At 37.1% G+C, this 24,965-nt stretch overlaps 1 protein-coding gene and 1 long non-coding RNA gene across 2 annotated transcripts in view; both read left to right on the top strand.

Moving 5' to 3' along the window:
* LOC107552493 (uncharacterized) overlaps positions 1 to 1,998 on the top strand; it is a 3,344-nt gene extending 1,346 nt beyond the window's left edge. Inside the window, exons 2-3 of the long non-coding RNA XR_001604859.1 lie at positions 606 to 610; positions 1,989 to 1,998. This is a non-coding gene — a long non-coding RNA (uncharacterized lncRNA). The remainder of the gene's footprint in view (positions 1 to 605; positions 611 to 1,988) is intronic.
* Positions 1,999 to 5,103: 3,105 nt separating this feature from the next.
* LOC107552492 (voltage-dependent L-type calcium channel subunit beta-1-like) lies at positions 5,104 to 24,171 on the top strand. Its single transcript, XM_016234392.1, has 13 exons — positions 5,104 to 5,309; positions 9,804 to 9,923; positions 10,428 to 10,550; positions 10,848 to 10,984; positions 11,477 to 11,544; positions 13,234 to 13,376; positions 16,895 to 16,975; positions 17,064 to 17,122; positions 17,336 to 17,445; positions 20,224 to 20,375; positions 20,956 to 21,051; positions 21,407 to 21,592; positions 23,157 to 24,171. The coding sequence occupies exons 1-13, from the start codon at positions 5,274 to 5,276 to the stop codon at positions 23,625 to 23,627; spliced, it is 1,782 nt and encodes a 593-aa protein (XP_016089878.1). The 5' UTR covers positions 5,104 to 5,273; the 3' UTR covers positions 23,628 to 24,171.
* The last annotated feature ends 794 nt before the right edge of the window (positions 24,172 to 24,965 follow it).

Below are 24,965 nucleotides of genomic sequence, written 5' to 3'. Positions count from 1 at the left end.
CATTTAAGAAGGAAAATGTAGTGTAGAACTTTGTAGCAATAGATTGGATCATTGCAAACAAGAATCCAGCCAAGTGGTTTCATTTCAGTTGAAGTTTTTAATATAATGTTTATATTTTATTTCTGCATTATTTTAACCATTTCTTTACTGGGAATAATGCAAACAAGTGATTTATGCACAGCAAGACCAGGATTGTGCTTTAAGGAAGTTGGAAATTGGGTTAATTGATTTTATGTTTTTAATATTAATTATTAATTATGACTTTAATAATATTGAAATGTATTATAGAAGGAAAATAAGTATTTCTAGTGTCTGGCATATACCACAGTAACTTGCAATGGCAGTGCTCAGTTATGCCTTTTTTGTGACTGTAATGTCTATTATGAACCTTCTATGATGACGCAGTAGCAATGCAGACAGTGCGGTTCTGTCCTGTTCTGTTTGGTTTTAAATGAATGTTTTATGATTTCACTGGCACTGATAGAGGCAAGACCTTGGGATATTACCAATATTGGGAAAGATGTGGCATTGATTGTGGTTTGATTTATGCAATAGTTGTAGTAAGCTTGCAACTGGTTTGTGTCTGTAATCATAATATTACATAGTTAGAGTAACCAGTGCAGAAAACCTTTGTTGTTGAGGCTTGTTTTCTGTCTGTGTGTTTCCAAAATCAACCACACAGTAAATGACTTTGTCAGAATTTGCACTAGTTTTATTTAATATTTTATTTCCTTAACCGCAAAAAGGATTTCATATTTTTATATTTGAGACATTCAAGCACAAAAATGTTATACAGCACCTTTCAGATGTTCATCACCATGAAACAATTATGACAGTGTTAAATGTCTGGACTCTGTATGACCCCTAGATAATAACTTTCCAATCTCAGTTAGATGTGTTTAATTTTTTTCTGTTAAAGTGCTTTTTCACATCCCAACTTTAAGCCAGTAATTCGTAGTTGATTCCCTGAAAGGTCTAAACCCTTTCAAAACGCTGATCTGTTTGTTTGCACATCCCAACCAGCCTGACATAATATAGTAACACTGCATGAACCAATGGTGTGAGCTGTTAATGCAGGGTTTGAACATATTTCAGTGTTGCCTGATCCATCAGGGTCTATTAGTGCCACCAAACCCAATTAGCCTTCTACTGATCTCCATGGCAATGGAGTCTGGCGCCTTTGAATGCCACATAGAGGCCCTGCCGAGGGCAGCCAGGCCATTGGCCAATGTTAAGGCCAATCAGATTACTGATTCCCAGAGAACACTGGCGGACATGAGTAATTATGGGTAATCATATCTGGACACAGAGACCGGGCCTAAAATCCACATTGTATGTATGTGTTTGTATGTGTGTGTGTGTGTGTGAGTGAGTGGGCATGCATACAAAAAAGTGTCCATTCTTTTCTAATTCATTTCTCTCTAATGTTTCAGGGGAAGTATGCAAAGAGGAAGAGCCGTTTCAAACGTTCCGATGACTCGCCTCACCCCGGACAAGGTGAGGGGATCGCGGGCTAGGCATCTCTCCGTGCCGCCCCTGGGCGCTCGGGTATGCGTTCCCAGACGAGGGGGCCCTCCTCTCTTCTTCCCCCCCCTCCCCCCCCCCCCCCGGGGGGGCCCCCCCCCCCCCCCATGCAGACTGGAAAGGTTGACTCCTGCCTATCTTCAAATATACGTGTGCATAAAATTGATTCTTCTTACATGTGCTCACAAACTTGTGTACCTTCAAAGATGAAGATATTTAGTGCTCCTGTAAGGACGTACTTTAGAAGATTCATGAATATTTATGATTGTATAGTACGTTTCCGCATGTGTCTGCCCCCTCTTTGGCAGCTGAAAGTATGAAAACCTGTGTAGGCCTTGGTCTCATAGACGCCCACGCGTATACACATATGAACAAATACACACACACATACACGGTTGTGCTCTTATACTGGCCAGGTTTCCATGGTGACAGGGCCCCGAATCTCCCTGCAGCATGTTGCACAGTCGGAAGAGGAGGAGGCAAATGGATTATTGTGCTTGTTTATATAGCATGTGTGTTGGGGGGGGGTGTGTGTGTGTGGAAGTGTATAGGCCGATGTGTTGATTGCTGACAAAAACATGTGGTCACAACCAGGGATTGTATATCAGTCCCACTGTCAGATACACACACAGAATTGTGTTGTGAGTTAATGGGTGTGGCTCTCAAGCCAGTGTTTATTAGGATGAGACCCCTGAATAATTGACCCCCTTATCCCTGCGGGCTCTCCTGATGGATCACTTTCTAATTTTCCCATTACTTTCGGTGCCATTAGATCAGACCTCCATGGTTTTTAGTGCTGAGGTTGAGTGCTTCTTGGCTCTCTGAGGACTGGCTGGTGTGTTTGATCACGGCTTCAAATGGCAGCTGCACAACAGAACATCCCCTTACATTTCCCTTTATGCCACGGTCACACCTGATGCCACACAAAAGCCGCTGCGTGCAATCTGCTTCAGTGCATGTGTGTGTGTTTGCACGTGTTTGCATGAGTTGTTTACTGTGTTTATTTGTCTGGGTTATATCTGTTTTGTCTGAAGTGGCACTTTTATATTTATCTCTATGGTTTTATTGCTGGATAAATACAAGCGTGGACAAATCTAAAAAATATCAAGATGCTGATTAGACAGCATGATTATTGCACAGGTGTGCCTTAGGCTGGCCACAATAAAAGGCCACTCTAAAATGTGCAGTTTTATCACACAGCACAATGCCACAGATGTCGCAAGTTTTGAGGGAGCGTGCAATTGGCATGCTGACTGCAGGAATGTCAACATGGCGGCGGCGGCGGCGGCAACAGCGAGAATAAAAGTTACGCCTTTACGGCATTATGCAAATCTTCCCACATTGTGATGTAGACATGTGGGGGCGTGTTTAAACGAGGCGTTTTAGGAGGGCGTGGTTGACTCTTAACTTTTATAAAGAATATCTCTTTGGACTTTAGTCTTTGCAACTTTACAGATCTTCTTTATGCACCAAGAGCTCGTAACACTCCAAAGAGAAAGGAAAAATTTAAATCGCATCATATGACCCTTTTAATAATTTAATAACTCTGTTAAATGGGATCTTTCGCAAATCTCAAAATGAATATCAATTTGTCAAAATTCAGTTTTAACTAATTTTAGGTTTTTGTTTTAGACAAAAAAAAAATAGAATTTGATATGAGCCATGTATCAATTAATGGGCATGGAAATAATTATTGGCTTATCGTTTTGGTCATAATTTTAATATCAGTGCAACCCTAAATGTAATCAGGTCCTGTAGTAGGCAGTATATTGTATATAGTTAGTATCAAGTCCTTTTCTTTTTTCTTTTCTTTTTCTGTCCACTTGAGATTTTAAGGAAGGTTCCTGTGTCACGCTGAAATGTGTCCTCCTCTCCCAAAGCCCTACTCATAGCCCCTGCTCAACGACATTTGCCCATCCACAAGGGGTTTCATGCTAAAGTACCTCCTCCGCTCCTCCTTCCCAGGGGGACCCCCCCCCCCCCCCATGCAGACTGGAAAGGTTGACTCCTGCCTATCTTCAAATATACGTGTGCATAAAATTGATTCTTCTTACATGTGCTCACAAACTTGTGTACCTTCAAAGATGAAGATATTTAGTGCTCCTGTAAGGACGTACTTTAGAAGCTTCATGAATATTTATGATTGTATAGTACGTTTCCGCATGTGTCTGCCCCCTCTTTGGCAGCTGAAAGTATGAAAACCTGTGTAGGCCTTGGTCTCATAGACGCCCACGCGTATACACATATGAACAAATACACACACACACACATACACGGTTGTGCTCTTATACTGGCCAGGTTTCCATGGTGACAGGGCCCCGAATCTCCCTGCAGCATGTTGCACAGTCGGAAGAGGAGGAGGCAAATGGATTATTGTGCTTGTTTATATAGCATGTGTGTTGGGGGGGGGTGTGTGTGTGTGGGTGAGTGTTTGTTCAGCTGACAAACACTAAATCTATTACTAGGCAGTAGTCATCTAATACAGATTTTTCAATGACTGAGGCCAATTACTGGACTGCGATAGATTATACACAGTTGCTGGAAAAGTACACTCTTAAAAATAAAGGTGCTTCCAAAGGTTCTTCAAGCGATGCCATAGAAGAACCATTTTTGGTTCCACAAAGAACCATTCAGTCAAAGGTTCTTTAAAGAACCATCCCTTTCTTAACTTTTTATAATCTGAAGAACCTTCTTTCACCACAAAGAACCTTTTGTGAAACAGAAAGGTTCTTCAGATGTTAAATGGTTCTTTATGGAACCATTTAGACAAAAAGGTTCTTCTATTTTTAAGAGTGTATGTGAATATTGGAGGTTTGAAGAAAATGTGGATTTACCATAAGTTTCTGCATAAATTGAATATAAAATTTGATCTGATTTTCAATTATTTCACAACAATAGACAAACACAATTGGCTCAAGCAAATAGTAGAAAACAATGATACATTTTCAACAAAAACAAACACTTCTGCAGGCACTGTTAGTGACTGATAATCTCAAAATGTTTAAATATTGGCCAATTTCAGTCTGCCAAATAAATATATCAGTTTATCACTATTAACAAGGTCACACGCAGGTGATTTTAAACTAAATTAAGCTGTTCTACTTGAGTGAGTCAACCTCAGGTGGCGCAACTGAATAAACGGTGTGTGGGATCCACCGGTAACAGACACAATGAGTCAGGTGGCCTTCTGTCAGAGAGGGGAGTGTTCAAAAGGGTCTCTCACTTTCTTTCTTTCTGTCTGTCTGTCTGTCTTTCTGTCTCTGACGTTCACATTCCCACTCTTTCTGGCACTCGCCACTCTATACCGGAGCTAAACATGGGAGAGGCTGAGTGAGAGAGAGAGAGATCTGCCCCTGCCTGTCACAGCTAAATTTAACCCCTCAGTCTGCAAATGTAGCACAAGTCCTGCAATTTGACCCCCCACCCCACCCCAATTCTCTCTCTCTCTCTCTCGCTCTCTTTACCCCCTTCAACTTGGAAACTGAGTACAGGTTTCAGCTGTGTGTGTGTGTGTGTGTGTGTGTTTGTGAGTGTCAGAATGAGCCAGGAGGGGGTGATGAGGTTAGCAGAGCAATTGGTCAATCCCTGACACACACGTATACTCTCCTGGCTGACTTTTGCAACACACACCCATCACAGCTACACACACATTGATACAAACCCTCTTGTGACACACACACACATCGTGTTCAGCGAGGACTCAGATCTTTGGGTGTGACTCTGTGTTACCGTGGCAAGGAGCGAGTGCCATGGAGACCAACGCACGGATTCAGAGGCCCGCAATGGTAAGAAACACCTGGAAACGTCCGTGTGAGTTTGTGTGGTGGTAAATTAAGCGTACTAACGACTGCGTCAAAAAACTGCCTTGGAAACATGGATCTTTTCTTATCAATATTGCACCTTCTCTCTACCTCTTTCTCCTTTTATTGTCTCCCTCTCTCTCTCTCCTTCTCTCTCTCTCTCTCTCTCTCTCTCTCTCTCTCTCTCTCTCACATGCTGCTGTTTGATTCCATTTTGGGCTGGGCAGTTGCTTAGGCCTGCTGGGTTTAAATTAGACCTCCAGCACTGCTCAGGGACCTTGTTGGTACTGGCTGCCTTGTCACAGGGCCCTTTGCCTGGGTTTCTGTCCGGTCTTGGCACCCATGGAGTGTGATTATTCAACTAAATCACATGTACCAACTAACAGAGGTGTTCATACATTCATTATAGAACTGCATCAAATGTGATTAATTATGCTTCCACAATGCTAATTATGTTTACTGAGCTTTTAAAGGAGCTTTTTGTGGAGGTAGAACAATAAATAAGGGTGAAAACATATCTTTGCATGTGCTTTTTCAGGCAACATTGAGTTGAATCGCTAGATGAGCCTTTCATAACCATCTTAAGCATTTGAAATGCTAAAATGCTGTGATGTAATGTGAAAGAGCAGGTGAAATGCTGAGGGAAAATCTCTGTATTTGGTAAAAATCAGGGTTACAGTGACTGTCGACTGAATCTTATGTGGCTCAGTAAATTGTAAAATTGCCTGGTTTGGTGATTGGCATCATTTTTGATTAAAAATATGAAAGAATTAGGAATAGGATGCAGAGAAAATGTGTAAAATGTAATCTTTTGTGTCATCAACAGGTTTAGTCTCACTGTATTTTCACTGCAGGGTATTTGGCTTGTCAGATTTATAGCTGTAAGATATACATCTCTAAATGTGATCTGGCGTTAAATGTGTCTTTTTAAGTTTGATGGTCAGATTCTGTGGAATAATAAAGCTGTGATTTATTGCTTAAATGGCTTGAAGATGTCTGAGTGTCCAGGATCAGATTGATGCAGATTGTGAGGATGGTATCAATGCTTGCATGAGCAAACAGAATTCAGGGTTTGTTCAAAAGCATCCTAATCTTTGCTGTAGGGGTCAATGCATTCATACATGAATATTATCTGCTTGTGTGCATGTGCTTCCCATTATTTGTCATTCTGTGTAGACTGTTCACTTAATGCCTGAACAATTCAGCTGTCCTAAGGACAAATAGGCTAATGCATAATTTGATCCATGTAGTGCCTTGGCAACAAATGAATTCAGAAGCATATGGTTTTGTTGCATATTCCCCGAAGCGACATGCATTTGTGACTTTCATGTTACACTCATTGTACTCTGTAAACAGTAAAAGTACGTAAACAGATCCACATGTTATTTATAACATTAAAAATCAGTGAAAGAAACAGTATGTTGTATGATCTTCTGTTTGTTTCTTTTATCAGAGACACTGGGGGGTTTGATGATATGGACGCCCAGATATAATGATACACTTGCCCCTTTCTGAATTGTAAAAGGCAGTCATATTTTTATGTGTAAACACCCTATTTGTAACGTGAAATATAACTATAACACCGTAACTATAAATATATGTAACACTGTGTATTTTTCTGCTCACCATTAGAGTACTGGTAAATATAAACCTCAAGAGAATCATAAAACTATTGCTGTCAATAGATTGAAATTATTATGATTAATCTCATGATTTTAGATTTTAGTCTTTTGAAAGTGATTTAGAAAGCAGAATAAAACCATAATATCGATTTTTACCTGATATTACCTAACCAAATTCTGTAAAATAATGTAATTTATTTGTTTGTTTGTTTATTATTGTTGTTGTGTTGTGCCATTATGTTTGTATAGCGCTTTTCTCAAATTGCTTTACACATTTTTGAAGGAGAAAATCTCCTCAACCACCAGTGTCCACCTGGATGTGAAAAATAGAAATATTATAACTATATGTAAAATATTAGTTGGAAAGAACTTACTCTATATATGTTTATACTCACCATTAGAGTACTGTATAGTTGTATAAACCTGAAGAAGAAAAAATTTGGAGAAATATGAAGTTTGTATAACAGTTTGAAAATGTTTTTAAATGTGTTTTGAATACTTCCATTGTAAGTGTAAGTACTGTAACCATGATTTTTGCTTCTTCTTTTTTAAACGTAGAGAAGTTATTTTATGTAGTAATCTGCATTTTTGAGCTTAACATACGCTGAGTGCAAAACATTCATTTAAACTGAAATCATATTTCTTATAAAAACCTGGGAAAGGAATTTTAAAATAATAACATCAGAATAATCTACCAGTCATTTATTGTTGATTTCATATAGAGAGGTATAATTGTTACATTTGATCATCCCACAATGAGTGAGTGGGAGATTTTCAGAGCTAGTACTAATCCTTCATCTCCACCTCTCCCACACAGTCCTTTTCATTTCGTTTAGGATATTGTATTTATAACTTGCGGTTTATTAAAACAATAGACGTCTATGGAATGTCCCCATTTAAATAGCTCCGTAAACATTGGTGTGTGTCAGGTTCCCTACATTTCAGGCGTCAGATTTCCCAACAAGAATCGTAAAACCTGAAATCACTTACACTGTGGGACCAGCCAACAGGACCAATGTGGTTTTTCTTAATAAACATACAAAATAATGACTTGATCATTCAGAACGGGTTTGGCTTAAGGTTTGAAGATAGAAATATCATGAGGTCACTCAGGTCAGTATAAAAATATAGATGTCAGTGGAAAATCCCTACCATGATAGACAAACGTGCGTGTTTGTGTGATTTGTTTCTGGCAGGATTCAGATTTAGCCCACTTTATGACCACTCTAATGACAATTACAAATATAACATAACATCTCTGCTGTAAAAGTGATAGTCTACCAGGCAAAGTGTGTGTGTGTGTGTGTGTGTGCAATCTGTTGCTGTCTAGTGAAACCAGTGATATTTAGTGTGTGTGCTGGGTTCCCGTGACCCTCTGTTTCACAATGAATAATTTAACATCAATGCATATGGCATATGTCAGTCTGACACATTCTCATTTCTATTTAAAACACACATGCACACACACATACTCACAAATATGTGACAAACCTAGTGCACTCATGTTCACACACGCAAAGCGCATCCATCCAGTGAGTCATTCTTGCAGCTGTCCGCACACCGTCCACACCTCCCACGAATAAGAGTCCGCTCGACACCTGAAACATAGACAGGAAAACGAGAGGAAAGTAGGGGAAAAAAGATGAGAGGAGTGGGAGGCTTATATAAAGGTTCTGACACCGTACTGTACTGTGAAAGTCAATGCCACGACGATTTGTGTGTGTTTTTGTCTGCTTTTAGTATCTTCATGAACTTAACCAGACTCTAAAGCAAGTAAAAATCAATACAGACATATGTGTGTTTTATCATAGTGTGTTTTATTATAATCTCTAATTATATATTGTGCTTGATAGCATTTTGCAGTGAAAATGATTGTGATGGAAATAAAAATAGTCTGTACACAAGTGATTTTCACAGTCTGTACACGTTTTGTCATGTCATATTTCATCTTAAGCTCTTCATTGAGACTTTTGTCACCTTGGTAACACGCACTTTTGATAACACTTTATTGATTGCTTGTTTGTTAATCGTGATGGGAGTAACACGTGTAATTTAATGTAAAAATTGGTATTATTAATTTTATATATCAGAAGTATTGAGTATTCTTTTCTGTTTAAATTATTATTATTAATCGTTTTTTTTATTTTAATAATTAAATTAATAATTCATATTCACTTGTACCTTTTGATGGATTTTAATGGGTAAACAGTAAAAACTATACATCTGAAAAGCAAAAGCATTTTAAAAATAGCATAAATAAATGATGAAGGCGTGAAGAAAAAGTTTCCATGATTATTGTAATGTGACCGTGATAAAAAAAAACTAACATTAATTAATTAATTAATTAATTAAACGTCAATTTTAATAAGAATCAACCCCTGGGACAAACAAGTTCTTGTAGTTGAGGACACACCAGTATCTCGAATGTTTGTTTACATCCTTGCACATACACAAACTGTAAGAATCATGCGAAGCTCATCTCCTTTGATTCAGCTGCTCTAAATATTTGCTTTTTTCTGTTTTGCTACTCTCATATTCTTAGAAACTCTTTTCTCGTGTTTGTACTGTACCTTCTGCTCTCTTTCCCTTCCTCCCACACTGTTTCTCCCTCTCCTTCAACCTGTTCTTCATTCACAAATTGTTTGCATGTCGTACAATAACTCACTGTGTGGTCATTTGTGCCACTTCTCTTTTGGCCTGGTGGAAGAAGAGATGTAAAATTGTTATTGTGTTTGGTTTTAGATAAGGAATACTAATTAAAAAAAGAGCTTTTTCAAACACTGTGCCAAAGGCTGTTAACACAGATTCACCCTCCGTCCCTGCCTCCCTCTCACTCCCCCTCTCTGTTCTCTGGCAGGGCTCAGCAGACTCCTACACCAGTCGTCCTTCAGACTCTGACGTGTCTCTGGAGGAGGACCCTGAGGCTCTCAGGAAAGAAGCCGATAGACAAGCTCTTGCCACTCTAGAGAAGGCTAAGGTGTCTTACTTTTTCATGTTCTTTCATGCTCTGTTCCAGTTTCTCTTTATCGATTTCTCATTGGTCTATTATTCAGACTCTTCTATGAGTGAAGATAATAGACTTGATTGTAGAAAGAACATCATTTTGAGATGTCCCTATAGGGGTCTTCAACCCTGCTCCTGGGGACCCACCGTCTTGCAGAGTTCAGCTCCAACCCTCATCAAACACACCTGAACCAGCTAATTAAGCTTTTCAGGATCACTTTAAAAATACACAGGCAGGTGTGCTGAAGTAGGTTGGAAATAAACTTTGCAAGATGGTGGGTCCCCAGGAGCAGGATTGAAGACCTCTGCTCTTGACTATATATAAGATCACTTCCATATGTTAGCTGTAAAACTGATCATATGACCACTGTCCTTCCTTTATCTCTATAGAGTTTTTCGCTGGAGCTCTTTCTTTTCTAACAGTTCTCTCTGTTTTAATCCTCTCCATTTATCTCTCTCATCCCCTTTCTCTCTGAAGACCAAGCCTGTAGCGTTTGCGGTGAGGACTAATGTTGGCTATAACCCAGGCCCTAATGATGATGTGCCGGTTCAGGGCATGGCTATCTCTTTCGAATCCAAAGACTTCCTGCACATCAAAGAGGTCAGACAGCCATATTTTCCCTTCAAAGGTGTCGTAAGCAATTTAACATTTACCGGTAAAATGACAGACATCACTGAAATAAATGACATCTACTTTGGCAACCGCAAAAACACTGCTGAAATATCTGATATTGCTTACAGCACCATTCGATGTATAATTTAATCCTTCAACAATATACTGATCTTCAGTATAATTATATGCATGTAATCATATGGACGGTAACTGTACCTTTGGCTTACATGATTCAAAAGCTGTGTGTTCATGTGTTTCTATGTTTGTGTGTTTTTCTGTTAACAGAAGTATAATAATGACTGGTGGATTGGGCGTTTGGTGAAGGAAGGATGTGAGGTGGGGTTTATCCCCAGTCCAGTGAAGCTTGAGAGCACCCGTCAATTACAAGAACAGAGATTGAGACAGAACCGCCTTAGCTCCAGGTAACAGCCAATCACATGAGCCTATTTCAGTTTTTTTTCTGTATGCTGTAGCACTTATGCGGTTGTTGCTGTGTGAAACAGACATGTACTCCTTGCATCACTAGCTACTCCACTGTTCAAAAGTTGGGGGTCATGATTGTTTTTGAAAGAAATTAATAGTTTTATTCAGCAAAAATGCATTAAATGGATTAAAAGTTAGTAAAGACATTTGTAATGTTACATAAGATTTCTGTTTCAAATAAATGCTGCTCTTTTGAAATTTCTATTAATCAAAGAATCCTAAAAAATTACATGCACAAGAATAAATTACATTCTGTTTTTAATGTGTTTTTGATCAAATAAATGCAGCCTTGGTGAGCATTAGAGACTTCTTTCAAAAATATGTAAACAATATTTACAGACCAGAAACTTTTAAAAGGTGATGGATGTAGCCACTAACCATATTGTTGTATGTTTTAAGTACTTTCCATTGGTCTCTCTATCTATTTCTAGTAAGTCTGGTGGAAGCTCTAGTCTGGATGTTGCCACAGGTGCCCGGAGGCCCACTCCACCTGGAACAGGTATGATCAGACAGTAATGCTGTCAGTTTTTTGGTTCTGTTGTGATGGGTTATGACATCCCTGTGCCTCTAAACCCACACATATACAGAACATAAACCCATTACTTTCACACTGGGTAATCATTGAACAAAGTGACAGTTAGAACACCCCTTTAGGATCCCCTCTGCCGTCTTCTCTTCCCTCTTAACACTCATTCTTCTAGTCTTCCAGTCTTTATCTGTTGTTTTATCAATTCTTCCTTTTCTCTTTGTCATCATCATCTGTAATTGTAGTTTCAAATCTTTCTCACATTGAGCTACCTGGGGTTTATGCGCTCTGTCTTAGCTGTGCCAACTCGGGGAGTTTGATTAATTTGTAATCAGGGGCATTTTCTCAGGAGGCAAGTGAGGTCCTCCTTAAATGGAATGGAATGGAATGAAAAACAATAAAAGTACAAAAAACAAAAACAGTACCCAAAAATAAAAGAAAATGAGCAAAATATGAGTGTACAAATAATTCAGGTTGCTAAAATAACATTGTACACCAGCAGATACCTTTTTCAACTTATTTAACTATAGATGTCGCCGCTTCTGGTGATGTTTGGTCAAGTATAAAACCAAATAAAACCAATTTTGGGTCAAGTATAAAACCAAATAAAACCAATTTTGATTGATACTTGACACTGTAAAAAATATCCTGTTAAATATACAGTAAAATATGGCAGCTGTGGTTGCCAGAAATTCCCTGTAAAATATAATCAACCTAAAACTTATATATTACATTAAATATATATTAATTTACCAATCTACTAAAATCTGTGTTGTACCTTGAAATGTACTGGTAAAGCGGAAAGCCACATGATGAATCAGAATTCTTTGTAAGTGGCCTATCTATAGAAAGTATGTTCATCGCAAGTAGTACATAAATGATGATAAAATAATGCAATAAATAATGTACAAAACAAGAAGAAACAAAATTATTTATATAAAATCTAATCCTGTTGTGTCAGCCAGGGATGACTTGAAAGGTCCTTTTACTATTTTTCACCCTAAATTATATGGTATTTCATGGTTTTTATCTGCAAAAAAATAGATTTCACAGTAAAATTTTGTTAAACTATTTACAGTTTCTCGCAGTATAAATATGAGGTAACTTGCATGTAACTGCAATTACTGTAGTTGACATGTTTTTACTGTAGCTTTTTTCTGTGAAAATTACAAAAATGTTATGTATATTGTTGTATATTATTGTTATTGTTTTGGAATCAATGTAAAAACTTGACTTTCATGTGGATTATTTTAATAAATAAACAATTAAAAGAAGAAAAAAAGTATAATATCGTTTGCTTGTTGTTAGTATAGGGTAAATTATATTCCTTTAACCCATAAACATGAATTTAAAATTAATTTAAAAACCCAAACTCAGAGAAGGGACTTGACACTATACCACTTGTTTGTATTTCTTGAAAAGGTAATTTCTTTTTTAATTTTGCTTGTCATTTTTAAAACACCTTTTGTGTTCTCATTACCTTTCTGACTCGGTGAAGTCTGTACATCATGCTGCTGTTCTTCCTCTCTTCCTCCTCTCTCATTTTCTGTCCATTACCCTTGTTTCCCTGTTCTTTCACCCTCATTTCCTTCTCTATTTCTCTCTTCCATCCCCCATCCTCTCTTTTATTAAAACCCATCCACCTCCCAATTGGTCCCCTAGCTGACTTGTCCTCTGGACTTTATGACGATTCGGATTCGGATGTTGAGGAGGTGGAGCCTGCCAACACCCGTGACCAAAAGGGTGTGGGCGGAAGTGTCACCTCCCCTCAAGGCAACCTGTCCCGCCTCCCTTTCTTTAAGAAGGTAACCCTGGTGATAACCCCAGAATGCATCAATAGACAGCCTCCTTCAGATGTGACTAATAATCAGACTCGTTCCTAACCAAGCAACTTCTGTGTCTTTGAAACATTAGGGGAGTCTTTGCCTTTTGTGTGTTTGTTTGGTAAAAATTCACATCCAAGGGATTAAGTGAATGCATTATTACAGGTATAGTCCAGCCAAAATTAAAATTCTTCATCATTTACTCACCCTGTATGATTATTCATTTTCAATTGTATAATCATACAAAATAAAACTGAATGAAATTAAGAATGAATATATGCATCTTATATATAAAATATTAGGAAGAATGCTCTGCAAATAACAAAAACAACACAAGTACTACACCAGTTATAATATTTCAAGTCTGTTGAAGCCATATGATTAAAAGACTTGGTATATAGTGCATAAGTCATATGGACTACTTTTATGGTACTTTAATGGTGCTGTTTGTCATTTTCTCACATCCTTTTGTGTTTCTTGGACGAGAGTAAAGGCCTGTTCACACCAAGGACGATAACTATAAAGATAACGATAAAGATATAGTTCTAAAAATCGTTCTCAATATTAAACAATAGCAGAGTCCACACCACAACTATAACGATAAAGGCACAGAGAAACTATATCGTTGGAATCACTTTCAGAATAATTTTTTCCAGCTGATGAACGATAAATTCATTGACAGCCAATTAGAATCAATCCTGCTATAACAAGCTCGAGAATTTAAAGCGAGTGACGAGCGTGGGCTTGGAATAAACAGACGAGATATAGTTCACTGGTGTGGACGCTAATAAAGTTATTGTTCTTGGTGTGATCGGGCCTTAAGTCATACATGTTTGGAACGACATGAGGGTGAATAAATAATGACAGAATGTGTATTCTTGGGTGAATCTAGACTCACAAATCCAGTCATTTGAATTAAGCCTCATGAGACTGTGTTCATGCTGGGAGAATTTTACTACACATCAACCTGAATGATTAATCAGGAAGGTTTATCTAATACCTTAATGGTTCCATCTTTTCTTCATTTGGCCACCTCTGATTTGTTGATTCATCCTTTCCCAGCATCCTAAATGTATTAACAATTTGTCACTAACAAGCTTCTGTTTGTTTGCTTGCTTGTCCTCTCTCTCCTTCTGCGGGTGTGTGTGCGTGTGGAATGATAGGTGGGCCTGCCAAACAGAAACAGAAATCGGTGAGTCATAGCAACAGCAAACTTTCTGTTTCGTATTTCTCTCTTTGGGTTTGTTATGAAGATATCGGAGTCTTAAGGCTATCGTCATCATGTCCTTATATCAGCTGAGCATTTATTTGAATATATTTCAGAAAAGGCTAATAAAATTGTTCTATGCTAGTTTGCTTCTCTAAAGGATCGAATGTGAATTGTTGTGGCATACAGACAGGATTTCTGTATATTTCCAGTCCTGTTTACAAAAAAAAATTGTTCAGAGAGGGAAAAATCTGTCAGGGTTTATTAGCTCTACAGGGCATATACATCTCATTCAGATTGAATTAAGAAATGAATGAGTCCGGCCCATGTGTCCACCCACACGTGTGGACACATGGGGAGTCTGCCATCCTCTTGCACATGCACACAAGATGAGGCAGAAACACCCTGACAGGTTTCCAAGGTTTCCATTTCCATTATGGGTTTGTGACATAGAGAGTAGCCCACGCTTGTTACTGCTGTCACAATGGCTACCATCACACAATCACACATGCACAGACGCCCGACTGGGTGAATTAGAGTTTAAAATGATGACAGTAGATTGTAGATGTTCCGGTTGTTTTTAGCTACCCCTCTGAAGCTTTTGGTCATTTATGTATTATATAACGGGACCAGAGGAGTGCGAGGAATTGGGAATCAATTGATAAGCTAAGCATCCAAAAAAAAAAAAAGATTTTGAATAAAGCAAAATATTTTATTTGCCTGGCATTTTATTCAGTTTCTTACAAATGTGCATTACACAAATGCATGTAATGTATAAAGATATATTTTATTATAAATGTTTTTTTTTGTTTTTGTTTTTTTTACTTTCTTTTTATGAACTTCAGCACAATAACAGTCAAACAACACTCCTTCATGGGTACATACATAAATATTTTCCCAAAGTATAACATAAAAAGTAAAATAAATTTCAGTCTGGTCAACTGGTTAGGATATAAGCAAATATTTATAGTGTACATAATACTCATTTCCTTAGGCTTACTATCAAGCAGCCGTTGATCCTAATTACATACATTTACATTAATGAATATACATATTTCACTTTGGCATTTATCTGTCTTCTCTCAGAAATGTATATTTCATATGCCAAGCAAGTGAAATGAGGAGCCATTCACATGATATGGAAGTAAACATACAGTATATGAATTCTAAAGCCAATTGTTTCATGTCTATTGAATGACTTGTTCATCCACCACACTAATGTCTTTGTTTTAAAAAAAAACAATATATTTTATTATAAATGTTTTTTTTTGTTTTTGTTTTTTTTACTTTCTTTTTATGAACTTCAGCACAATAACAGTCAAACAACACTCCTTCATGGGTACATACATAAATATTTTCCCAAAGTATAACATAAAAAGTAAAATAAATTTCAGTCTGGTCAACTGGTTAGGATATAAGCAAATATTTATAGTGTACATAATACTCATTTCCTTAGGCTTACTATCAAGCAGCCGTTGATCCTAATTACATACATTTACATTAATGAATATACATATTTCACTTTGGCATTTATCTATCTTCTCTCAGAAATGTATATTTCATATGCCAAGCAAGTGAAATGAGGAGCCATTCACATGATATGGAAGTAAACATACAGTATATGAATTCTAAAGCCAATTGTTTCATGTCTATTGAATGACTTGTTCATCCACCACACTAATGTCTTTGTTTTAAAAAAAAAACTGATAATTTGGATGTTATTAAATGGTTAATTTATTTTATTAATTAAACCGTCTATTTTATTATAAATTATTTGTATTTTTTTTTATATTGACAGCCATAACTTTTATTATATTAACTTGTAATATTTGTATAATTACATTAATATAAAGTAATTTTAAATTAAATTCATAAATTAACATTATATATAAAGACTATTTTAAGATATTAGCGAGATATTGACTGTGTATATAAGCATACATTTTAAACAAAATACATGACTGAAATGATAAGAAATCAGGTTTGATCAATACTAATTTACACTAAATTCAGTTATTAGCCTATATTTAAAAAAATATTAATTTATCATCTTTCCAGAAAATTCCTTCATGGACTGCCACTGCTAAGAATATCAGAGAGTTAGAGAGGGAATACAAAGAAGAAAGTGGTTAAAAAAAACGCTTTGAAACAAAAGTTGGCGAAAGAAAAAGACCCTTTAACACATGGGTGTGAATTATGTTTTTAAATCCAGATGTTTTAGGTCAGTTTTGGCAAACATGTATATAAATCATGATTTCAATGAGGAGGTTTTATTTTGTGTGTGAACTTTCAGATGGAACATGTTCCTCCTTACGATGTGGTGCCTTCCATGAGACCCATTATTTTGGTGGGACCATCTCTTAAAGGCTATGAGGCAAGATAATATATCTCTCTCCAAAAATGTCAGTTTACATTTTTAGTCATGTTGTTCATGTTGCTCAGTTGTGTGTGTTATGTTGCAGGTGACAGATATGATGCAGAAAGCTCTCTTTGATTTTCTAAAACACAAATTTGAAGGCAGGTGGGTACCTAAATATGCATGACATGCAAAGATCTACAGTAAAAAAGAAAATAGTTCCTTTTTCATCATTTTGAAATTTGGCGAGATTTATGTTGTCAAAGATACTGTCAATATTAATGGCAAAGATCTGTGTAGATTGTTAATGCTGAAAATATCACAATACACTCATGCTATAATTGGCATACCATAGTTATGGGTTGTTGTTTGTTCCAGAATATCCATCACCAGGGTGACAGCAGACATCTCACTTGCCAAACGTTCTGTCCTAAACAACCCCAGCAAACACACGATCATCGAGCGCTCCAGCACCAGATCCAGTCTGGGTATGAAACGCACAGTGCACACAAATGTGTAACTGCTACTCAGTGAGCTCCCTCATGTGGTCATAAAGCCAGAGCAGGCTGAACATGCGGTTTAGCAACACGCTGAATGACCAAAACAACAAATGTTTTGGATTCGTGTTAGTCCAGGCACTTAAGAACAAAGCTCATTTCAAAATACAGAACTATTCACATATAGAGCAAAACAAATAGCCAGTTTGTTGGGATGAATGAAATGCAAATGAATTCTGATTTTATAGCTGCTATAGAGGAAAAAAAGAAAGTGTCTTAAGTGTTTACAATCAGTCAGAAAAAGTCGTACTAAGAAATGATTTGACTTTTTGGCAAATATGCACTCTCTGTGCGAGTAGGCCGTTAGTCTATTTTTGGATGGTTGAAAAATTAGTTTGTCAAGCCCTGTCAGTTTTCACTAGTGTACACATTCTCTCTGTTTCCTGAACATTTTTCTTAGTGTTTCCTCCTCTTGCTCTGTTAAGTCATGTCTGATCTGCCTTTTTCTCTTTTTCATCTTGCTCTCTCCTGCCACTCTTTCCCACCACACATTTCCTTCCTCTCTCTTTCTCTTCACCTCAGACATACTGGGTATGTATCCTATCATCCCACCCTTTTCCCCTTTTCATTCATGTCCCCATCCATTCATCTAACTCTTCATCCATCTGTCCCTGTACTTACCCCTCTACCTTGAGTTTGGAGTCAACAGTCTTAACTTGTTGGCACAGTTGTGGTGTTATTAACTATAAAAAAAGAACACTAACATTTTTCAGTAGGTAAACTGTTTTGAGAACAGTGTAGCTTTTCCAATAACAAGCTATTGTTGCCAACAAATGGCGGTGTTGAGTAGAGGTGTCGTGTTTTCTCATTATATTGCACACACAGCCTTAAAACTGAACAACCTGAGATAACATTCACAATAGGTATTCTCTTTCTCAAGTCATATTATTCAAGACTGACATCTTGTGTTATGATGATAGGCTAAAAAAAAATAGGACATGCCTGTGTTGATACACTGCATGATTAAAAATAATATCATACGTGAATCGCAAGGAATTAAACTTGGATTTTTTGCTGTAATAGTTTGTAAATTTGTTACATTTTGGAAGGATGTAAAATGTAAGGGGCAGTGCATATATACACACTAGCGTTTAAAAGTTTACAGTCAGTATATGTTTTTTTGTTTTGTTTGTTTTTGAAAGAAATTAAAAAAAATATTCAGCAAAGATACATTAAATTAATCAAAAGTGACAGTATTCTGAACTTTCTATTCATCATAGTATCCTGGAAAAAACATTGTGGTTTCCACAAAATATTAGGCAGCCCAAATGTTTTCAACTGTGATAATAATAAGAAATGTTTATTCAGCACAAATCAGCATATTAGTATGATTTAAGAAGAATCATGTGACACTGAAGACTGGAGTAATGCTGAAAATTCAGCTTTACCGTCACATGAATAAATTACATTTTAAAATATATTACAATAGAAAACTGTTAAATTGTAATAATATTTCACATTGTTACTGTTTTACTGTATTTTTTATCAAATAAATGTGTTTTTTTGTAAACAAAGGATAATTCATTCAAAAACATTAGTGTATATGTAAATGAAATGATGGATTCTGGATAACATTTGACTAGAACAGTATACTGTATGTGCACATACAAATGTGTGCAGAGTGTTCAGATTGCACTGTGCTCTCTGAGGAATCCACATGTTCCTCTCATGGTGTACACGCTTAGGGACCAGTTATCACAATATTTTCATTCTGTCCTATTAATTAAGGTGTTTTGTAGTTAGGTTGTTAGTAGTACTTAGTTTGGTGTGTGTTTATGTTTTAAAGTGTTAAAGATGCTGTCACCCTAATTGAGATCTTCATTGTTTTGTTCGGGAAAACATTGTTCTGATTTTGTAATAGTAAAATGTGTAATATGTTAGTTTAAAAGATGATGCCCCTTAAATAGCTTCAAAGTAGTTCAGCTACATTTTATTACATTTTTTAAATGGTATCTTGACTAAAAAGTAGGATGGCTATCTGCTTTTTTTTAATTAACTGAATGCAAAGATTCTGACTCTCTGTAAGAAGTGTGATGCCACTCCTCATATAGCACTTCACACCCACATACGCAAACACACATACTGATCTACGTAACTGCAGCTTTCTACAGACTTCCATGGATCAATGCAGAAAGCTGCACATAGCGTGTAACCGGCCTTCTGGAAACTACAGTCATACTATTCAGGGTTCCATTTACTTAGAGTTAAATGGAACTAAACTAGCACGTGTACACACTCACACATGCATATATTTGAGCAGACCATAATAGCCTGCATATGCATGATATAAACTAACATAGGTTTGAGTATGAAATAAAATTGTAAGGTAAGTCTTCCTGATATTCATCTTGTTTATTAAAATTTGAGGTGTGTTTGTGTTTTTTCAGTATTTTCTGCTATACACTGCAAAAATTTAGTGACATTTATGGCAAAATTAAATGAAAAAAAGCTAGACAAAATACACTCATATTCCAGATACTTTCTCTGAAAACATGTATTGATAACAATGTGGTTTCTCCAGTTATTTTATGATCCTTTCAGGATGTTTTGATAATATTTTTACTAGAAAATGAGACAAGATACAAATTAACAATATAAATTTAGCAGTGTATAGATGAACTTTCTGTGCTTAGATGTAGTTATGAATGTATATGTATTTTATATTCATGAACTGTCATATTCATATTCCTTTTTTTTCCCATCTGGCAGCTGAGGTACAGAGTGAAATCGAGAGAATCTTTGAGCTGGCCCGGACACTCCAATTAGTGGCTCTGGATGCCGACACAATCAACCATCCATCTCAATTGGCCAAGACGTCACTGGCACCTATCATAGTCTACATCAAGATTGCCTCTCCAAAGGTTTATACATATTAGCTGAATATACAGATTGCCATTCAAATGTTTGTGGTCGATGAGGTTTTTGTAATGTTTTTGAAAAAAATCTCTTATGGCCACGATGGCTGCATTTAAAAATAAAATACAGTAATTTAGTGAAATATTATTACAGTTCAAATAAGTGTTTTCTATTTGAATATATTTTACAATGTAATTTATTCCTGTGATAGTAAAGCTGACGTTTCAGCCGCCATTACTACAGTCTTTAGTGACACATGATCCTTTATTTTTGTGGAACCTGTGATATATATTTTTCTCTTTTGTTACATTATAATTGTATTCACTGCCACTTTTAATCAATTAAATATCAATAAAGCATCCTTGCTGTATAAAAGTATTAATTTCTTTAAAAGAAAAACTTACTGACCATAAAAATTTTGAACAGTAGTGTATGACAGCTCAAATTGGTTTCAATACATCTGCCTCAGAGAGATGCTTTTTTTGTTTGTGTTTTTTGTTAAAAGATTTCAGTGTGTACATCATAATGTATCTGAACATGTTTATTGGGCGTATATTTGTGTTTCTGTGTCTCCCTCGCTATCAGGTGTTGCAGAGGCTGATAAAGTCCAGGGGTAAATCTCAGGCCAAACATCTCAATGTCCAAATGGTGGCAGCTGATAAACTTGCACAGTGTCCTCCAGTGAGTATATGACTTTTGATTTCTGCTGATTTACATTTATGTATACTTTTAGATTTTTTTTTTATTTGTTGTTGGGGGGGGAGGGGCGGGGGGGTTAGCTTTTTGCTCATTCTTCTGTACATTTAATACCTAAGCTGCATTTCCTTCTTCTTTTTTATTTTGTTTCTTCATTCTCTGTTTCATTTTCTGTTTCTTAGGCACACACAGGATTTTTGAAATTTGAGTGCTCACAGATTCAGTCTTATCTAGTCATATGCAAAGATAGCATAGATATATAGCATAGAAGCATAATTGTTTCCAACATATAGACTGCATGTTTGCTCTCTTTTAAAACACATCCTTTTCTCTTTTTCAGGAGCTTTTTGACATAATATTAGATGAGAATCAGCTGGAGGATGCATGTGAACACCTGGCTGAATACCTGGAGGCCTACTGGAAGGCTACACACCCTCCGAGCAGCAACCCACCCAACCCTCTGCTCAATCGCACCATGGCCACAGCCGCCCTGGCAGCTTCACCCGAACCCGTCTCCAACCTGCAGGTACAGGTACTCACTTCCCTGCGTCGCAACTTGGAGCTCCTCGATGGCTCCCTTGCTACAGGGCAAGGGCAACAGGAGGAGGAACATGCCCTCTAAAAATGGGGCCAGGATTACAGTGGGATATTGAAGAGTCTTGTACCCGTCTCCCAATCACAGAAAAGTAACGATGGCTGCTCAAGAGATAGAAATGCCCGACTGTAATTCTGTTATCTGTCTCTGCTCCTCTCCTCTGATGGATCTCTCAGTGATATAAATAATGATAAAAAGTCCACACAGTGTCCCCTCATTAGAAACACCTGCTGCTCTTTACAGTGGCCACTTGTCATCTAGGAAACGTAGTTCAGATCGCTACCCTCTTCCAGGTTGCCATGGCACCAGCTCTGAAAAAATGCACTTAGATCCATTATCCTATTAACACTGAGCCGAATTTCTAACAGAAGCTTGTGTATGTGCATTGACGCTAATGTTGTTTACCCAAGTTAAATGAAAGTGTGTGTTTGCGTGCAGAAGCGAGAGACAGCGAGTGAGTGAGTGAGTAAGGGAAACCAAGGATGGAGTCAGTATGTGTGCTTTTACAACTATCTCACTGCAATCTGAACAACAAAAAATGAGCATCCATCTGCTCAGTTTTCACAATTACACGGTTGTCTAGGAGACCAAAGTTATGCAGCTTTGAGATGCTCTTTTAATAAAAACTGTTTATCCTCTTATAGTCACGAGGCACCTCAAATATTTAAATGGCTTCACTTCTTAGTTATTATTATTATTTTTTATTCAAATATATGTGTGTGTGTGTGTGTGTGTGTGTGTGTGTGTGTGTGTGTGATTTAAAAATAAAAACAATTTATATGATAACAAAGATCTTGGTCAATATTTTTGTTAATAACTTTTCCGGAAGAGGGTTGCAATATGAGATGCTTTTCAACTCCAAAGATGACTGATCTAATTTAGATGATCTAATCTGATCTAATCTAGCCCAACATTTTTGAATCATCACCAAACACGTTGAAATCAGCTTTATTTATTGTGTGATGTGTTTGATATGGCCACTAGAGGGCGCTAATGATTAATATTTTTTTACATTACTGCATGGTGTGATTATTTATGTCTGCAGTTTATCAGATACATTTTACTTTCTAATGTTTTTGAAAATCTAAAAGGTATTTTAAGGTATTTTTAAAGTAAAGCAAGAGAATTAATTATTGCATTATAAAATTGTATTTTATGAAATGTAGAGATTGCGCTTAGAAATCAGAGGTAACTAACTGCAACTGTAGTTTCTCCATAGCAATAGTCATAGCTTTGTGCAACGACACAAAGCATAAGAGTATTATGAGCCCTGGTATCTCATTACCAAAATGGCCTTTTCCTATAATAGCATGAGTAAAGAATGTATTTTATGTATGCCATTTGTTATTCAGGTTATAGTATTGCTTGGAACGTGTTGAAATAACTTGTAAGGTAAAAAGCTGACCTCTAATCTTTGTATTAACATGCCGCTTACTCTGTTTTGTGTGTCTGCATGTGCATTGGCCTGTTGTGGTGTGTTTTGGGGTTGCTGTAGGGGCCATTCCTGGTGCATGGAGAACAGAAGAGGGAAGGGCCTGAACGTGGCAGTCTCCAAGACTACCAGAGCGACCTGGGTGGCAAGCAGCCGCTGCGCTCTTCACGCAGCCAGTTGCAAACAGGTGGACGAGGTCTGTCGCGGCAGGACACTTTCGATTCCGAGACCCAGGGCAGCAGGGATTCCGCCTACACTGACGACATGGAGACGGACCCATACGAGGAGCCGGACCCGTGTCGCTCGTACCGTCTAAACCCTGCCCACCACGCTCCTCGCCAGGCCTCCTGGGAGGATGAAGGGGCGGAGCCTGACCAGGAGAACCTCAACATGGCCCCACCACCAGCCAATCAGCACCAGCGTGGACGAGGCAAGCTGAGGGAGCGCTACTCTCAAGATGCAGAAGGTGGTGGGGTGACGACGGGCCGTAACCATAACCAGGAGGAGTGGAGCAGAGATGTGTATATTCGCTAGAGCAGGTTTACCTGAGATGAGGGTGAGGTGTTGTTTAGAATGACACTAAATAGAATCTCTATAGTTGGATCTGTTTACAACCCAGAGAAACACACAATCATTGACAAACGCTGTACAGCTAACACTCACAACATTCGCATAAGGCAAACAAATCATTACATAAGTCCTCTTTTTCTCGGACAGGCTTTCTTCTTGGCCAGGATTTCTAAAGGCTTGAATACACTACATAACTTTTCAAATCTGATCAGATTTGAAAACACTAAGCATCATACATTTGCCGACTTTGTAAATAGTTACAGAAGAAAAACTGACAAATGCAGATGACAAATGAAAAAAATATGCTTTTTAAAATTGGCTCAAACTATCAAACATGTTTGATATCCTCTGACTGGATGGAATGATAGTCTGAAGCCAAAAAAAGTCTGTGTCCATAATGCACTACGCGATTTATTAAGAAATCTGTCAACTCAAATCTGCAGGCTGGCTCTGACTTTAGAAATCCTGGCCAGGACATGTCTGGGAAAATAAAGACATATGTTCACACTAATTTTAGCTCCATTTTACTTTTTGTTTTTAATCTGTGGATAAATTCATATTTTAATTAAAAATTTTAATCCAGATCAACTGTTTTCCGTGTCATTGTTATCTTCACATCATTTAGTTTCCTACAAAATGGATGCAATATATCAGTGGTTCTCAACCAGGAGGCCTCAGTGAACATCCAATTTAGTAAAAATTTATAAATCAATATTAATATTATTATAATGATCAATCTCTAATTCAAATTGAAATGCTTAAAAAAATGTAACATGAAATCAAATTTATTTTTATTTTCCCTCAATTACTTTTGGTTTTATTGAAGAACATACAGTTCTTGAATCCAGAATATAACTTGTAGAATCATCAAATAAGTAATGGTTCCATAATTTAGTATACTAAATAAAATATGAAATATGCCAAAAAAATATACTATTAACTATTTACATTTATATTATATTTAATGTTAAATTTACAAATTAATTTAATAATTAATCAAACCATTAGCCACATTAATACATTTAATATATTAATAAAAAGTATGAAAATAAGCTTTGTCATAAATACTTTCGAAACACCAGAAGTATCTTAGCGGAAATTGGGGAGGCCTTTGAATATCATGTTGGATAATGGAGCCTTTGAGTCAAAAAGGCTGAGAACCATCGGTATAGATCCACTAGGGACTTGTGGGAAACATGAGAAGAAGGGATCACAAAGTGAAGTGATAAATAGAGGGGAAAGAGGTAATGGTGTGAAGTGATGGGGGTGGACAGGGTGAGAAAGAATATCTGGTGGTGGGGG

This window comes from Sinocyclocheilus grahami, unplaced genomic scaffold (genome assembly GCF_001515645.1).
Source record: "Sinocyclocheilus grahami isolate Dianchi unplaced genomic scaffold, SAMN03320097.WGS_v1.1 scaffold451.1, whole genome shotgun sequence".
Taxonomy (NCBI): Eukaryota; Metazoa; Chordata; class Actinopteri; order Cypriniformes; family Cyprinidae; genus Sinocyclocheilus; species Sinocyclocheilus grahami.
The sequence above is the reverse complement of the archived record's forward strand: the minus strand, read 5'-3'. Positions and strand labels throughout refer to the sequence as shown.

What these genes read in the sequence shown, in the direction of transcription:
- LOC107552492 (XM_016234392.1), top strand. Translation starts at nt 5,274, where the DNA reads ATGGAGACCAACGCACGGATTCAGAGGCCCGCAATG. An exon ending in GCCCACTCCACCTGGAACAG is followed by an intron (nt 11,545 to 13,233) that starts GTATGATCAGAC and finishes TTGGTCCCCTAG; the next exon opens with CTGACTTGTCCTCTGGACTT. An exon ending in AACCCGTCTCCAACCTGCAG is followed by an intron (nt 21,593 to 23,156) that starts GTACAGGTACTC and finishes GGGTTGCTGTAG; the next exon opens with GGGCCATTCCTGGTGCATGG.